Below are 18,309 nucleotides of genomic sequence, written 5' to 3' on the forward strand. Positions count from 1 at the left end.
CTTTTCCTATTCTATGATAAAAATATCCTGACCAAAGTAACTCAGGGAGAAAGGGTTTATCTTGGTTCATCGTTAAATGTACATCTCATCATGGTGGGGAAATCAAAACACCTGGTGCTTGAAGCAGCTGGTTGCATTGCATCCACAGTCTAGAAGCAGAGAGCAATGAATGGATACTAGTGCTAGGCTCACTTTCTCCATCTTATACAGTCCAGGATCCCCGTCAAGGAATGATAAGAACCTCAGTAGGCAGATGTTCCCACCTCAATGCAATCAAGGTAATCCCTCACAGACATGCCCAGAGACCCATCTAAGGTGATTCCAGTGAACACTATCACACTTTATATATGAATAAGTCCACCTGATGAGAATCTCTCTCTCTCCCTATCTATCTATCTATCTATCTATCTATCTATCTATCTATCTATCTATCTATCTATCTATCATCTATCTATCTATGCTTCCATGGGCATTGCATGACACAGGTCCACTTACATCCATGCAGGGAATACACTCATATACAATGTGTGTGTGTGTGTGTGTATCTATCTATCTATCTATCTATCTATCTATCTATCTATCTATCTATCTCCTCTCTCTCTCCTCTGCAGTCACGCACTTACAACAGCCATCATGTGCTCTACCTTCTCCCAGAGACTTGGCATACAACTCTCTGCTTGTTTACAGGTTGGAATGGAGTCATGGAACAAGAATATTTTTTCACAAAAATAAAGAGATAACCCCTCTTTGAAAGAGATGCTTACTGGATTTCAGCAATGCTGCCAAAACTTCAGTGGCTGCCCTGGGGAAAGAGAAAGAAAAGTGGAGAGTCAATTTCTAATGGTATTTTTGTCAGCTCATGAATCCCACAGACCGAGCATGCCCATGCTGCCACCTACCAGCCTCATTACTAACCAGGTAGCAGGCATTTTATTGACTACCCTCACCATCAAAGAGGCATAAATGCAGAAATGGCATCAGGTGAGGTGTCCATCTTGCAAATGGCTCTCAGAGGGAGGGCCTCTCTCTTGCTGAAAAATCTCCCCCCCTTCTCCCTCTTGTTTCCCACCTTTAACCAACTTCCCTGCACAGTGTGCCTTGTTTCATTGCTATTCATGCTAGCTGGAGTGCTTGTCAGATTCTTGATTTGTACGTGAAAACATGTGGGGACTCTGGAGGATGACGGGGAAGGGAGTGGGATGAGGAGGCATACTGAAATCAGCGGTCCAGTGCAAACTTCCTGAACCATTCATGCCCCTTGGAAAACACGCACACATCAGAAGGGAGACTGTTTCCTTAGGATAGAAAATTGTTGGAAATTTTCCTCGAAACACATTGTTTTCTCACATGGAAAACTTCTACAATCTTTCCAGCAAAAAGAAGTAAAAGAGAATGAAAATATTTCTTGCTCCACTTCTTAATGACCCTTCAGCTTGTTCCTGAAGTCTGAGAAGACACAAAAATCTACTGCTGTGGTTTCAATGTGTCTTCCAAAAGCCTATTTGTTGAGAATTTAATTCATATGCCCATGGTATTTGGAGGTGGGGTTTTGGGGAGGTAATTTAAATTATATGAGGTCATGAGGATAGGGTCCATGAGATGGTTTTGGTGGCCTTATAAGCCTTGCTACTCAGAGTGTGAATCTCTACCCGCAGTCTCCCATTTGCTGAAAATTTCAAGCCTATTTCCTCTCCTGTTGAATCATAATCCTATGCTAACAAATCCTAACGTGCACATTAAAGCATGTTAATAATCAGTTTGGAGGATACATCAATGTACACCTGGTTAGGTGCCTTGTTGTAATATACCCAATCTTTATCCATCTTCATACCTTCACACTTGAAATTAATTTACCTACTCTACTTTTCTCCCAAATACCAAGCTACTGCCTCAACTCCTGATTTTCTTCTTGGCCCATCCCAAAGTAGATCCTGTGTACTGTGGTACCTAGTACCCTGCATTGGATTCCTGTCCATACTTTCAATATCTTCTTTCTTAAAGAAGAAATTGTCTGATTTTGCAAATCTCCATGGGATTATAAGAGGAGGGTTGCAGAAGCCAAAAGCTGATTGGAGAAAAAGTTGGTTATGAATGGCCAATGAAGGAATCTCTCATTGGAATCTGGCCCCTACTGTCCTTGTGACGTTCCTGTGCTGGTCTCACTGAGCTGGGTGTTGTCTCAGCTGTGACTTTGCACTGACGCTGTGAGTGACAGGCTTTTGCCTGTAGGACTCCTTTAGGTTATGAGATGCAATTATGTCGCAAGTGGTCCATTTCTATTTTAGTCCGTTTTACTTTGTTCATTCGTCTTCCCAATACTGTTGACTCTATTGTTCAGTATTAGATAACATATTCCAAAGAAAGCTGATTTTGTTGGTCAGGCAGAGGTAAGGGAAGGATCAAGGAAAAATTCTGCATAACAGCAAGGGGTGAAGAAGTGGAGGTGGATGGATACAAGACTCCTGGATTGAGGTCCAGTCTCTACTCACATGTATGGATATAGCCTGGGAAGGGTGATCCAGTCCCTTAGGCCCATTTCCCCAACCTTCAGAGGTAGTGGGAACATATCACTGCTTAATAAGTTACTAAGGATGTACACAGTATGTTCTCATAAAGAGCAAAGGGACTTCTTCCTAAAATCATATTGTACTGCTCTCAAAGCTGGTATTTCCACCTGCCCTCTCTAGGTGTCTTAACCCATTTTCTTTTGCTGTAACAAAATACATGATAATGAGTAATTTATAAAGAATAGAGTGGTTTCATTAGACTGAGTAATGTAGAAAGAATAGAAGTTTGTTAAGTTCATAGTACTGGAGGCTGGTAAGCCTAAGAGCACGGCCCCAACATGTTCCTGACTATTGGGTTATGCCTTCCTGCTCTATAACACAGAGCAGAGAACATCATATGGTAATAAAGAGAAGCCAAATTAATTTCATAAAAACATGTTAGAAGAGAAGATGGAGCATATGAAATCAGGAAGACTGGGAATGTTTAAGCAAGGCACCTAATCCTGTCTTAGGCCAGCCAGGTCTACGGGGACTAATGACCTGTCATGACTCATCCTCAGAGCACCTTCATCTTAGGACATTCATGAGAAGGTAACAAACTACAAGACAATAGATTTCGGGGACAGGGATATGGTGGGAAAGGCAGGCAACAGACAAAACAGTAAAGAGGCTGAGAGGGTAAAGGCTTCCACTTAAAGAGTGGAAAAGAGAAGAAGGGGTGGGCTAAAGAGGAATTAGCGCTTACTGCTCAACACCTGAGTCTGGACCAGCAGCCTCCCATTTGCTAAGATTTAAGCAGAAATGCAAAATCTCGAGCCTGCTCCTGACCTGCTGAATCAGAACCCTGTACTAACGAATACTCATGTGCGTATTAAAGTGTGTTAATAATCAGCTTGGTGACACATCAATCTGACGTGGTCACTCTTCAGTTGTTGACAGGGATACTAAAGGTGACTCCAGATCTTAATTCTGAAAGTAGAAAGTACCAAATATCGTGACAGTAGAATAAATATGATCTTAACAGTGACATTATATGACATGGTCAGTGTCACAGTCGAACTGAAGCTGATTCTGAGGAACCAGTGAAGATTTGCTGCTTCGAAGGTCATAATTTCGATATCAACATTTAGTAGCTGTCACAAAGAGCACACATTAGGGAAATGAGGAAAGTCATATTTAAGACAAAATTCTACTATTGTAAAAAGTTCAGATGCAGTTATTTAGGTAATGAGGCATCATTTATTTTATTTTAATCAGTGAGATTATCAGAGATGAACAAGGTAAATGAACATTAGTATTCACAAAAGATAAAAGAGTACATAAGAAAGAGTTCAATCATGACCTGAAATATTAAGGCTGGGTAAATCTAAGAATAAGAAAGTCACTAATTGACTAAGAAGGGAAGTTATATTACTTAGCTAAAATAATGGCTTTGATGATTTAGGGCACACTGAGTTCACGAGGTAGAGCCTCACCTATAGAAATTACCTGAAAATTGTCAGAATGCTATCAGAAACATACCTGGAGAGCACTCAGACCTACAGATGTTTACTTATTGATTGCTACAATAGTAACAATAGTTTGTAGCTATGGGAACCAGTGATATCTGTAAGAAAATTCAACCAAAAACAGAATAGAGGGATGGTCTAGAAAATCATCAGCACCAAGAGAGAGAACCCTAGAGGGGGAAAGAAAATGTGCAGTCAAGGGATGTAGGAATATTCAGCTTGGAAAATGAAATTTTCTAGGGTGTTTAGGTCATAGTGACTCCATGGTAAGTGTGCTGGATAGCTTTAGTGTCAACTTGACACACCTGGGTTGTAGGAGCCTCAATTGGGGAATTGCCTTCATTGGACTGGCCTGTGGTTATGTCCATGGGGCACCTTCTTGATTGCTGAGTGATGTGGGAGGGCCCAGCCCATTGTAGGTGGTGCCACCCCTGGGCAGGTGGGGCTGTGTTGCATAAGAAGGCAGGCTGAGCAGGAACCAGGGAGCAAGCCAGTAAGCAGAGTTCCTACATGGCCTGTGCTCTAGCTTCTGCTTCCAGGTTCCTGCCCTGAGTTTCTACCTTGGGCTCCCTGATGAACTGTGACCTGGGACATGTAAGACAAATAAACCCTTTCCTCCCCAAGATGGTAGTGGTCAGAGTGTTTTGTCACAGCAATGAAGAGACAAACTAGGACAGTAAGTTTTAAAAATTAATTTCATAGGTTTGTAAATTTATTAGATTTGTTATAAAATACATTAGAAAAGACTGTAATATGTTGGAGCCATCTCATGTAGCAAAGGCTAGCAGTGATCTGGGAAACATTTATTTTGATACTCATATACATATACGTGCTTACCAGGACTATGATATAAATTTTGTTCTTCAACACAAAAAGCTAGCAAAGATATTGCTTAGGATATAGTGCTGACATGAGATCTAAATGAGAACAACTAATCTGGAATTGATTGGTGAGCAAACCGAAAACATTAGATATCTCAGTGGTTCCCAGGAGCCGGAATCCAGGTCACCACTGAAGTGCTGCTAAGAGGCACTTTGATTTTCATCTCATCACTTGGTAAGTCTATAACAATGGTCTACTGTCTGAACAAGCATTTCTCTCCTCTCTCCTACTCCAGTACAACACACACACAAACTAAAACTCAACAGAGCTGAGACAACTACTTTGTCAACCAAGGTCTATACCTACAAAAGTAAAAATTTAGCTCTGGTAGCAGAGGCTGTAACACCAGCACTTGAGAGGCTGAGGCAGGAGTGGGTCATGACTTGCAGAACAACGAGGGCTACATAGAGAGACCCTACCTCAAAACCTGCAGAAGTCAAATATAAGATGAGAGCTTGAACTAAAAAGGAAACTTCAGTAGCTTTCATTTAAAGAAACCAAGCCCACTGTATTGAGCAAGTCAACTGGAACCCCACTTTGTGGCTCTGGGATCTCGTACCACCTCCTGCTAGATGTGGTCATTTGGTGTTCATCACTGTAGATCCACTGATTCTAGAAAGACAAGGAGGCCAGTTTTCCTGAAGTCCAAGTCTTGCCATCATCCCACATTGTTTGAGGTCCTTCTAAGCTGTCTCTACAGGTGGAAAGTAGAACTTGAGAACATCCTCCATCCATTCCCCGTGTTTCCACAATAAATGGATCATTTGCAAATGTTTAAAGAATGTTTTGCCAGGGGTGGCGCACGCCTTTAATCCCAGCACTTGGGAGGCAGAGGCAAGCGGATCTGTGTAAGTTCAAGTCCTGATAGTGAGTCCCAGGACAGCTGGGGCTACAGGGAGACCCTGTCTCAAAAAGATCAAAAAAATTAAATTAAATTAAATTAAATTAAATTAAAAAAGAATGTTTTGATCCCTAGTACTATGACAACAGCCAAAGACAGAGTGGAACAGCCTCTATTTCTACCCAGTCTTACAATGTAGGGCACCCCAGTTAAGATTCTAGACATCACAGATGGTCCCAACCTCCTCCCAAAAGGCTAAGGCTAAACTATGGGAAAATTGGTAAATATTCTCTTGTCAACAATTTATCAAAGAGCCACAGTTATGATTCAATTTACTTCTTCTGTTTGAAGTAAAATTTAAGAGCCATGTAAGAGAATCTTGACCACTATTTAGGGAGCCTCTACCAATGCTGAGGGTCAAATGCTGTATATTCATCATCATATTTCTCACTTGAACTTCACAGGAATGACAGAGCATGAAATTATTCATTCTGTTATACAAATGGCAACAATAAAGTTCACAAAGGATAAATAACCCACATACAGCCCAGCAGCCAGCAAAGAGGCACACTCAGATACAAGTCTACTTCTGCCTCATTCTAAATCTGGGACTCTTAATTAATTTCCTCTACTTTTAACATAAGTTTAGAAAGTATCTAAAATATCTCTCAGCACAATTTCTTTATCTTTCAGATAAGAAAGAATTGCAGTCTAAGGGCCGATGACTGGTGCAAGATCATAGGATAACTACATCACATAGCCAGTGGAACAAATTTGCCCAGTTGGGTCCACTGCCTGACGCAGCCCTGTGTGGAACAATTTGGCTACAGTTTGAGTGGATTTAGATATCCAGTGGTGGTCACTAGGACAAGGACAGAAATTCTACTGGAGACAAGTCTTGAATGCCAAGACTAAGTTGCTGAATTAGGAATAGGATGTGGGTTTAAATTTTAGAGCTGTCTATTTTGTAGTATTGGAGTCCATGTTTTCTTGATTGCTCTGAACCTCATAAGTCCCTTACCTATAGAGCGGACACAATAAGACCAATTTGATGAGAGGATGAGTAAGATAAAGCAAACATTGAACTAAACTAAAAGCCTGCCACTCTTATGACATTGATTTCAGTAGCATCGGTAGATAATAGAAGGAAGAAGGACTAAGGAAGCAGACCTATCTCTGTGTACGTACATTTGCAGGCAGTGAGCCTGTGGAGACATCACCTGCCAGTCAGGAGTGGTCCCTGGGGAAAAGGGGGTTCCTATGCCTAGGAACATTGAAAAACAAAATGACTAAACTATCTCTTGAAATTTAAATTTTGCAGACAGCCTAGGTAAGCAGCAGTCACCAATAATAGTTATTCACAGATGCTTTATTGCTATAAACTTAGCTTAAAATAGCATTCGCTTACTGTCTCACAGTTGTGTGGGTGGACTTCCACAGATTAGGGAGGTCCTCTGCTTTCACTCTCAATGCCATAACCAAGGTGTCAATCATGACTGAGTCTTCATCTAGTGGCCCAACCAGGAAAGGATTTGCTTCTTGGATCAAACGGGTACCCAGCAGAGTGCATTTCCTTGCAGTAGCAGAGCTGCAGTCCCTAGATTCTTGCCGGCATCTGAAGATGAATCTCAGCTCCTGGAAGTGACCTTCAGTTACAAGAAGGCATCTGCTATTCCCTATGATGTGGCTTCCCCAGCATGACTGTTTACTTCAAGGGAGCACATGTACAGTGAGCGTGTACAAGCAGCATAACATGTACACAGAGTAACATGTCCTCACCTTACCATATCCCATTGGGTAGAAACAAGCTCCAGCTCTTGCCCATTTAGAAGCAAAAATGATTACACAAAACATAAATAAATACCAGGAGGTGTAGCTCAAGAGGGACCACCTTAGAGTTTATACACCACCTAAAGATTCTTCCAGAAGAACATTCATATAGCAGGACCCTAACATTTTCCTCACCAAAGCATGACCCTTCCCAAAGAATGGGGCTATTGATTTCCCAGAAGCTGAGCACATGTCTTCCACTCTCTTTACCCTTACCACCTTGTCATCACCACTCATACAAATGCCCCCATTGAACTTCTGGAAAGTTTTAAGTTGCCCATTCCTTTTGATCACTGCTGTCATTACCTTAGTTCATATGTGTTGGGGTCTGGTGCCTCCCTGAGAATTGTGATCTATAAACTTAATAGTCTTTGTTTGAAAGTTACATTTAAGTAAGTGCATCTTAACATAGGCACATAAAGTTTAGGTATATTAGAAAATACAATTAAGCAAAAAAAAAAAGAAGAAGAAGAAGAAGAAATCAATATCACCTAAATGTCTCTCACCTAACTGCTGTCGTCGAACCAGTGTCTAATCTAGTTCCCCTTCACTATTTCAGGCAGCAACTAGAATGATGACATTGAGCAGACCATCAAATTAGGATATCCACACATTGCTACTCCAACACTATTCCTGCTCCTAGATAAACACTTGAAACATGAGCCAAGAACCCTAACAACACTGGCTGCTGCTACCCACTCCCACCTCGTAACAGTCTGCCTCTACTTTTGCCCCTCTGATTTTAGCCAAGTCTTAGAACACAGTCTTTTCATTCATCCTTAGACTTTTGCGTTGTTCTCATCTTGAAGCTCTGGCCTTCTCCTGCTTTATGTCCAGTTTCCCCATCACTCTTTAGCTAGGTGTCCCTTCAACTTTTGTCAGGTGTGGTTTTATCGTTATTTCCTTCTTTCTTGTAGTACAATTCAACTTGTAGTTATTCACTCAGTTCTTGGGATTATTGTATATCTTCTCTTCCATTCTGAAAACTCCAGGAAACAAGATGCCCATTTTGTTTTTTATTATGCTACCCATGACACTTAATAGTGTTTGAACAAAGAACACCATCAAATAATTCTAAAATCAGAGGTTTGTCTAAGGGTTTTTTTTCACGTTACTCATTCTTGTGATAAATGCTTTTTGAGCATCAGCTTCATGCTAGAACAAATTGATAGGCCAAATTTATTTAATTTTAATTTTTTATTTTTGTGAATATCATGCATGAGTATTGTCTTTGCATTATTTCTATCCCTCCCAGTCCCCCTCCAACTCCTCCCATGTTCCTCCACTCCCTTTCAATTTCCCGTCCTCTTCTTTATTATTGATATATATAAATCAACAATGCATTGAGGGCTGCACACTTGGAATTTGTTAACATTTCATATAGCTAGTCCTTGGATAAAAGAGTCTCTCTCCCTCAGCATCCATTGCTTGTAGTTCTTTATCTTGAGAACTTCATGAAATTTCCCCCATCCACCTTTGATATGTGAATATTTTTACCATTCTATGCAGATCTTATTAGGGTACCACACCGTGGAGATTTCACTGGTGTAGCTTTCCTATTGTGTCTAGAATGTATTAACTAGCAGTAGATGTCTTGTCCCTCTGGCTCTTAAAATCTTTTCAACCCCTCTTTTGCAATGTTCCTTGAGCATTAGATGTAGAGGTTCACTGTAGATGTTAATTAGGGTTGAATGCCTCCCAGACACTTCATCTCTATGTTTGACCAGTTGTGGAACTTTTTAATAGCCTCCATCTGTTGCAAAAAGAAGCTTCTTGGGGCTGGAGAAATGGCTTAGTGGTTAAGAGCACTGGCTCTCTTGTAGAGGACCTGGGTTCAGTGCCCAGCAGCCACATGGCAGCTAATAACCATCTAGGTAACGCCAGTCCCAGGGGATCTGACACTCTCTTCTGACCTCCATGAACATTGCGTGACATGGGTGCACTTGCATACATGCAGGCAAAACACTCATACACATAAAATAAAAATAATAATAAATTGTTAAAAAGAAGTTTTTTTGGTGAATGGTGAGAGGTATAGTTAATTGTCTATAAATATAAGGATAAGTCTTTAGAATATAGTAAGAAATTACTTTGGTCTCAGGAAGTGACAGAAGTAGGTTCTTCTCTAGGGTGATAGACCAAATATTCTTGCATTCAAAGAGTTTATAGTCTTGGTGATTAGGACTAGAGAAGTAGCAAGCAGTAGTATTTCTCAAAAATGCACTACTTTAGGATTCTCAAATGTGATAAATAGTAATTTTTAAAAGTAAAAGCAGGGTAAAGAGATAATCTGTGAAATGTGGGTTGCAAATTTGAAAAGGGTGTTTGGGATAGTTGCATTGAGAAGGTAACATATGAACAGAATAAAAAAAAGAGAAATGATTCTGCAGTATCAGGAGGAGACCTGCGTCGAGCTGAGAGGACAGTCAGCACAGACACAGCATGACCTGCCCAAGGAATAGCAATTTGGACAGGACTGATGAAACCAAGAAGATGAGACCTGGAAAGGTACAGAGGTGAGAAATAGCAGATATCATTTACATAGGGGTGGCAAACTTTAGAAGGACTTTTCCATCACCTAGTGAAGGATTTACTATGGAATCTTGAGAAATTAACACACTTGGAGATTTCTCTATTTACAGTACTTTTTAAAAACTCTAGGAAGATAGTAGAAGCCAGAGGCCAGGAGGAAGTTTTTTGAAATTTCAGCGTAAACTACACGTACAGGGCATATACAAAGGATTCTACATAATTATCAAGTGGTGTTTAGCCCAGGAGTGTAAGGTTTGTTTGTCATCTGAAAATCAGTCAATATGATAATCCATCACAATATTCAATAGAGAAAGACAAACTGTCCCCTGCTTCCCTAGGTCAGGAACAAGATATCATGATACCCATTCCAACACCTTTGCTCAGCATTGTACTGAGCATTCTAACCAGAACACCTAAATATCAATTAATTAACCAATTAAATAACCATTAAATGGCATTAAATTAGAAAACAAAGTAAAACTAGTACACTTTTCATGATCTCAGGTGCATAAAATCTTTAGTAATCTGTTAAGAAATTGTTATGATAAATAAGATTTTTAAAAAGAGCATGGGGCTGAAGAGACAGCTCAGTGGTTAAGAGCACTCACTGCTCTTGCAGAGGACCTGGGTTCAATTCCTAGCATCCACATGGAAGCTAACAACCATCTGTAACTCCAGTTCCAGCTCCAGGTCCAAGGGAATCCAAAGCCTTCTTCTGACCTCCACAAGCATTGCACCACATGGGTGTACTTACATACACACAGGCAATACACATGCATGCGTAAAATAAAAATAACAAAAGAAAAAAAGAGCAATGACAAAAAAATCAACATACAAAAGTCAAGTGTATCTGTATATTAGTAATGAACAATTCAAACCATTTTGGAAATTTTTAAATGATTTTCTATTTTTTGGAATTTCATACATGAATACTGTATGTATGCATATCATTTCCATCCCTCCTTTCCCCCTCCAGCTCCTTCCACATCCCCCAACTCCTTCTCAATATCCTGACCTCTTCTTTATTTATTTTTACTATATATAGTATATATATATATATATATATATATATATATATATATATACATTTCAACATCCCAACTGAGTCCATTTAGTGGTGCTTGTATGTATATGTGTTTAGTCTGACCACTTAGGATTGAATAACCTATCAGGAAGCTCATCCCTGGAGAAAACTGATTCTTCCTCTCTTGGCAGCCATTAATTGCCTGTATGTAGCTCTTCATCTAAAGATGTGACCTTATGAAATTTCTGGCATCCAAGCTGGTGTGTCAGCTGGTGCTGTCATCATTCAGGTCTTGTTTAGGCAGCCATATTGTTGAGATTTCATGGGTGCAGCTTCCCTGTCATGTCTATAAGACACCATCTACCATCAGGTGTCCTGGTCCTCTGATTCTTACAAATGTTCTGCCTCTTCTCCTGCCATGCTCCCTGAGTATTTATATAGGGGCTGCATTTTAGGTGTATCAATTGGGATCAGGCACCCAATAATCACTTATTCTCTGAATTTTGACAAGTTGTATTTCTTGATAATTATCTGCATCTATTGCAAAAACTTCTTTGATAAGTAGTGAAATGGACACCAATCTGTGGGTTTATGGGTAAGTATTTAGACTATATCTAGAAATTATATTGGTTTACAGAAATGATAGTAAGAGATTCTACCCTACAGTCTATGATCACTCTAGTCATGGGAGTGCATGGCTAGGTTTACAATACCAAGCATGAATTCCATCTTATTGGGAGGGAATAAGACATCCCATTAGACAGTTGTTGATTACCCCCAACATAAAGGTGCTACTATTGAACCACTGTGGATATCTTGCTGGGCCAGTCATTGCTGTGATTTCTAGGCTTTACAGCTAGGTAGGACTACTGATTATTTTTCTCCCTTGGCAACTTGCATTAAACTTTCTCTAACTGTGACAGGTCCTAAAGGAGGAGGCTTCCTTTACAGTTCAAGATCAATTCCTCCAAGTCCTGTGTCCCTATGGTATCGTCAGCAATTAAAAAATTTTAAATCTCATTTGTTTATAGTAGCAAAATGGGTAAGATTTTTGTAACAATCAACAGCATAAAAGTTTTTTACTGAAAACTATAGCGCATTATTGAAAAAGCCCTTAAAGATCTAAATAAATAGGGGACTGGAGAAATGGTTCAGCAGTTCAGAGTACTAGCTTCTATTGCAGAGGACAGAGGTTTGGTTCCCAGCACCCACATGGCGGATAACAACTGTCTATAACTCCAGTTTCAGGAGATCTGATGCCTCCTTCTGGCTTCCATAGGCATTGCATGCATGGGTGTACTTACATACATGCAGGCAAAATGCTCATACACATAAAATAAAAATAAATTTTAAAAATTTAAATATTTTTATTTATTTATATCTTTTTTAAAATTTTATGTGTATGAATGTCTTTGCCTGAATGTATATAAGTGCACCCATATCATGCAAAGGATGCAGAGGCCAGAAAAGGGTGTCAGATCCTCTGGAACTGGAATTATGGATGGTGGTTAGCCACTATGAGTGTGCTGTGTATCAAACCTGGGTTCTCTGGAAGAGCAGCCAGTGATCTTAACCACTGAGTCATCTCTCCAGCCCCAATAGAAACTATTTAAAAGTCATTTCTCTCCTCACTACTGCAATAGCCCCAGCACTAACATACCCATGTCCACTTTAAGCCCCCTTCAAACTGTCCTTCAAGGAACAACAAGAGTAATCTTGACACAAGATGAACATGAATGTATTTTGAATTTAGAAAGAACAAGATAAATTACAATGAGAAATTGCATTAGTTTAAGTCATTTCTCAAGAAAATTATTATTTTTCAGATAAAGAGGCTAAGAAAAATAAGTTAATCCTTCCTGAAGGAATGCTGTTAGAAGCAGTAGAGCTTGAACTTGATTTCAAATGTCTGGCCCCAAAGTCAGGCACTTAAATCCCTTCTGACCAGTGATTGTACACAGATTGTACAAAAAGAAAATCGGGGGCTAGAGAGTTGGCTCAACAGTTAAAAGCACTGGTTGCTCTTGCAGAGGACCTGGGTTCCATTCCCAGCACCCACATGATGACTAACAACCATCTGTAACTCTAAATCCAGGGGATCTGATGCCCTCTTCTGACCTCCACAGGCATTACATGACACCGGTGCACATGCAGGCAATACATGCAGGCAATACACACTCATGCACATAAAATAAAAATAATAAATAAAATACTTTAAAAAAAGAAGAAAATCAAAGGTATCCCTCAAATTTCCTTAAGTCATGCTAAATCAGCAGAAGGAGACAGGAATGTTTTAACTAAAAGGGATAAAGAAGAAAAGAAGGAATAGGCTTTAAAAACAGTTGGGTAAAACAGGTGGGCCTTTACAAGGGGTTGAACATGTTGCCATGAGCACAGACACCCAGAATACCATCTGGAACACTTCAGTCTCTTGTCTGGCTTGAGAGAGAATAGAAGGGAGAGTATAATTATACACATGAGTGCATATACAGAGAGAGAGAGAGAGAGAGAGAGAGAGAGAGAGAGAGGTGATCAAGAAAAATGGACAACACATTGATCCTTCTGATCAAGGAAAATGGACAACACCAATTTCAGGAAAGAGGGGAGAAACCGAACCTGAAAACCAAGATGGCTCCTGCATGGTGGAAAGAATAAAAACAGGGAACATATGGTATCAGAACTGAATCAGATCCTGCACCCAGCATAGAGCTTATTCATTTCCCTCTGAAATGAAAAAGAGAAAGAAGTACACTCACACACACAATTCTATCCACATGCTATCAAAGACAGCTTATGGGAACCATCAGCAATCATGATAAACTGTAACAGAAACTGCAACTAAGATGCCAGGCTGATCTGGTTAATAACAGGGAACAGGGTAAGGGACAGAAGATGGCTACTGTCTGAGATGGAAACCAGGAGCACAGCCCTGCAGGAGCTCTACCCTACCTAGCTTGTCATATGCAGCAACTCTGCAAAGGGGAAATGGTTTGGAGCTACTTTCAAGACCATGGGAAGCAGCATCAGGACAAAGAATCATCCAAGATTCTCAGCATCCAGGAGGATAAAACTAATATCTGAGAGGAAAAAAGCAGGTTGGAATTACCATAGGCTCTCATGCACACACAAGAGTCTCTTTCTACTTGAGAATGTTACTCTCAAATTAGCACTTAAGGTAAACAGCCTCAACTTCCTTAAATTATTCATAAAGTAAGACACACATAAATGTGCAACTCTAATCCCATGTATGATATGTATAAATGTATAATGAGCAAAGACTATAATTAAGCATATATATGCAAAATTAACTTCTACAGTATGTTTGCTAGATGACTATAGTATAAGTGTTGTACCGCACATATAGTTGAATTCTTACAAGTTAAATATGTGTATGATATCATCTACTTTTGAAATATCTGGAAGAATGAAAGGAAAGATGATATGCAGTGCCTATGCACAGCATGAAGCAAGCACTTTCCAATTGAGTGAATGAGTAAAATTGCACTGGATTTGCTGTAGCTAAAGGGCAGACCAAAGAAGGGCCTGAATGACACTGGATCTATTTGGTTGAGGTGTAACTGGGTACCACACATGGTACCAAGGCTTAGCACTTTCCAACAGTAGTGCAATAGTCCCTTGAAAGGTTGGCACTCACAAAAGGATAAATATTGTGTGGCTCTTTCCCCTCATGTATTTCCTATGATCGATACTCTAGTTAGGGTTTTTCTTCCTCCAGCCCCCCTTTTAGTTTTTATTGTCAATTTGACATAACCTAGAGTCGCCTGGGAAGAGGGAACTTCAATTGAAGATATTCCTTCATCAGATTGGCCTGTGACCATTTCTCTGAGAGATTGTTTTGACTGATCATTGCTGTGAGATGGCTCAGCCAACTGTAGGTGGCACCATGGCTTAGCAAGTGGGGCTGGGCCTTATAAGAAAGCTAGCTGAGCATGAAGCAGAGAGACAGTCAGTAAGCAGTGTTCCTCCTTTGCTTGAAGTTCCTGCCCTGAATTCAGTGAGGGACTGTGACTTACCTAGAAATGTAAGTCAAATAAATATTTTCCTTTCTTAAACTGCTTTTGGTCACATTTTTTTATCACAGCAAGAGAAAATCAAGAAAGAACAGTAGACAGTTCTAGACAAAAAGGAGATTAGAGGTGAACAGGATGAGGGGACAAGGGGTGAGGCATTATAGGTCAATAGCTACAAAGTTTTGTTTGGGCTAATAAAATTTTGGCAATAGATATTATCCACAGTTCTAAAACATTGTGGATGTAATTACTGTCACTGAATTACACATTTAAAGTGGTTAAAATGGTTGATTTTTTTATGTGTACTCTACCAATTTTTTTTAAAAAGGCAAAAAGTTATCACTGGATCTGATAATCAACTATTCATCCCTCCTCAAAACAATGCACAGATATTTATGAAAGGCAAAAAGGCTATAGGGAGATCTGCAAAGAGCTCCTTTACTTGGCAAGCTAAGGAATAGCAGCAGGAAAGTTCACCAGCACTACCAAAACCAGTGACACTCAAACTTGAAATTGCATCAGAATCCCAGAACACCAAGTTAAAATAAAACACCTCAGCATGGTGGACCCCCACCTCAGAATTTCTGACTCAGGAGGTATGGGGAGGGGTCTTAGAATCTACACTCTTAACAACTATTGGGTGTTGCTAAGTCTAGCAATTATACTTTTGAAAAAGCTGATCTAAGTTGTAAATGCTCCTTAGATTTGGCAAAAGGACTTTCTCTGTAAAAACTAAGAGAGCTCTCTCTCAGGGGTAAGTCCATTGTGCCCTCCGCACCTTGACTCCCCCTGCCCCATTCACCCTCCCATCTCTGCCGCCATTCTCTCCTCTGAGTTTGGGCCCTGCCCAAACTAACAGAGTGCCTTCTCTGGGCCCCAGGAGCTCTGCTTCTGGGCCTGGCCCCGCCCTCACCTCCCTCTGCTTCCCTGGGCCTGCAGGACCCACCTCAGGCCTCTCTCCTACCCGCAGGCCTCTCTCTGAGGTAAGGCCATTGCGCCCTCCATGCCTTGACACCCCCAGCCTCATTCACCCTCCCATCTCCACCACCATTCTCTCCTCCGAGTTTGGGACCTGCCCCATTCCTTGTCTTGGGGCCCCAGACACCTGGGGAACCAATACTGCTCCCTGATCCTTTTCATCCATACCAATGGAGTACCTTCTCTGGGCCCCAGGAGCACTGCTTCAGGGCCTGGCTCCACGTTCAACTCCCTCTGCTTCCCTGGGCCTGTCCACCTGCCAGGCTCTTTCTGGGACACTGGGGCTGACCTTTCCTCCTCTTGATCCTTTGCATCCTGACCAACCCAGCTCCTCAGTGCAGTCCCCAGGAGACCTTGGGGTCTCTTCCCTCCCCATCTGCCTTTGCATCTCTTGGTGGCAGGGCCATCAGCTGCCCTAGACCAGCATCTTTCCTGAGCCAGGCTCACAGGCCAGTCCAACCCCCAAATTCCTGAGGCCAAAATCGTTCCTGGAGGGATTCAGAGCTTAGGAAAAATCCTGAAAACATCTGACCCTCACCTGAATTGGGCCTCTTTGGGAACTCCTGAAGACAAAAGGAATCCGGCCACTCCAATATAAAATCAAAAGAGAGAAACAGAAGCTTAGACGAACCAGCTTTTCATGTCCAAAAAGTAAACCACAAAGACACATAAAGTTCACTGCTTTGTGAAAGAATTGTGGAAAGAATTCTATTGAAGGTATAACTGTGGAAAGGTACAGCTATATCAAGAATGTAAACAGAAATAAAAATGACAGGATTCAATACCCATCTTTCATTAATAACTTTAAATATTAATGGACTGAACTCCCCAGTGAAAAGACACAGACTATATGAATGGATTAAGAAAAAAAGCCCATCTTTTTTTTTGTTGTCTGCAAGAAACTCATCTCACTTTCAAGGACAGACACTATCTCAAAGTGAAAGAATGGAAAACAATATACCAAGCAAATGGCACTAAGATAAAAGCAGGTGTAGCTATTCTAATATCTGACAAAATAGACTTTAAACTAAAACTAATCAGAGAAGAGACAGGGAAGGACACATTTCATACTCATTAATATTGTTACAGGACTTTAAGACCCAGATTAATCCCAACTCATTAATAGTAGGGGACTTCATTACCCCATTGAACAATTAGATAGGTCAACAACACAGAGAATTAACAGAGACATTGGAATTAAACAATACCATATAATAAATGAACGTAATAGACATCTAGCAAATATTGTACCCAACCACCAGAGAAAATACTTTCTATTCAGTGCCCCATGGAGCTTTCTCGAAAATCAACCATATACTGGGGCATAAAATAAACCTCAACAAACACAAAAAGATTGAAATAATTCCATGCATTCTATCAGACCACAATGCTTGTAATCAATGCCCAAAGAAGCCCTAATCACCACATGAAGACATGGAGATTAAACAACACATTCTTGAATGATGAATGGGTTAAAAGAGAAATTAACGAAGAGAAATTAAGGAATTAAATGAAAAGGACAATACAACACAACAAAACCTCTGGGACACACTGAAAGTGGTCCTAGGAGGGAAGTTTATAGCTCTCAGTGCCTACATCAAAAAATTGGAAAGAGCACAAAGAAATGACTTAACATTGCAACTCAACACACTTGAAAAGCAACAGCAAACAAAACCCAAACACTGCAGACAAGAAGAAATAACAAAAATTAGGGAAGAAATTAATGAAATTGAAACAAAGAAAACAAAACAAAGAATCAACAAATCCAAGAGCTGGTTCTTTGAAAAGATAAACAAGATTGACAGACCACTAGCCCAGCAGACCCATAACACAAAACGCAATTGAAACAGTAATACAAAACCTCCCAACTAAAAAAAGCCAAGGACAAGATGATTACAACAGAATTCAATCAGACATTTAAAGATGATCTGCATCCAATACTACTTAATTTATTCAAAATAATAGAAATGGAGGGAAGAACTTCCAAATTCCTTCTATGAAACCAGCATCACTCTAATACCAAAGCCAGGTAAAGATACAGCCAAAAAAGAAAACTGTAGACCCATATCTTTAATGAACATAGATTCAAAAATTCTCAACAAGATACTTGCAAACTGCATACAGACACACATGAAAAAGATCATTGACCAATATCAAGTTGGCTTTATCTCAGAGA

The 18,309-nt window shown here is 40.3% G+C and overlaps 1 protein-coding gene across 1 annotated transcript in view; it reads right to left on the minus strand.

Annotated features, from left to right (window-relative positions):
- Positions 1-18,309, minus strand: part of Agbl1 (ATP/GTP binding protein like 1) — a 912,025-nt gene that overhangs the window by 811,417 nt on the left and 82,299 nt on the right. Inside the window, exon 6 of the mRNA XM_008852348.2 lies at positions 765-802. Within this exon, the coding sequence (XP_008850570.2) occupies positions 765-802 (38 nt within the window). The remainder of the gene's footprint in view (positions 1-764; positions 803-18,309) is intronic.

This window comes from Nannospalax galili, unplaced genomic scaffold, assembly GCF_000622305.1.
Source record: "Nannospalax galili isolate Female #2095 unplaced genomic scaffold, S.galili_v1.0 scaffold63, whole genome shotgun sequence".
NCBI classification, from domain to species: domain Eukaryota; kingdom Metazoa; phylum Chordata; class Mammalia; order Rodentia; family Spalacidae; genus Nannospalax; species Nannospalax galili.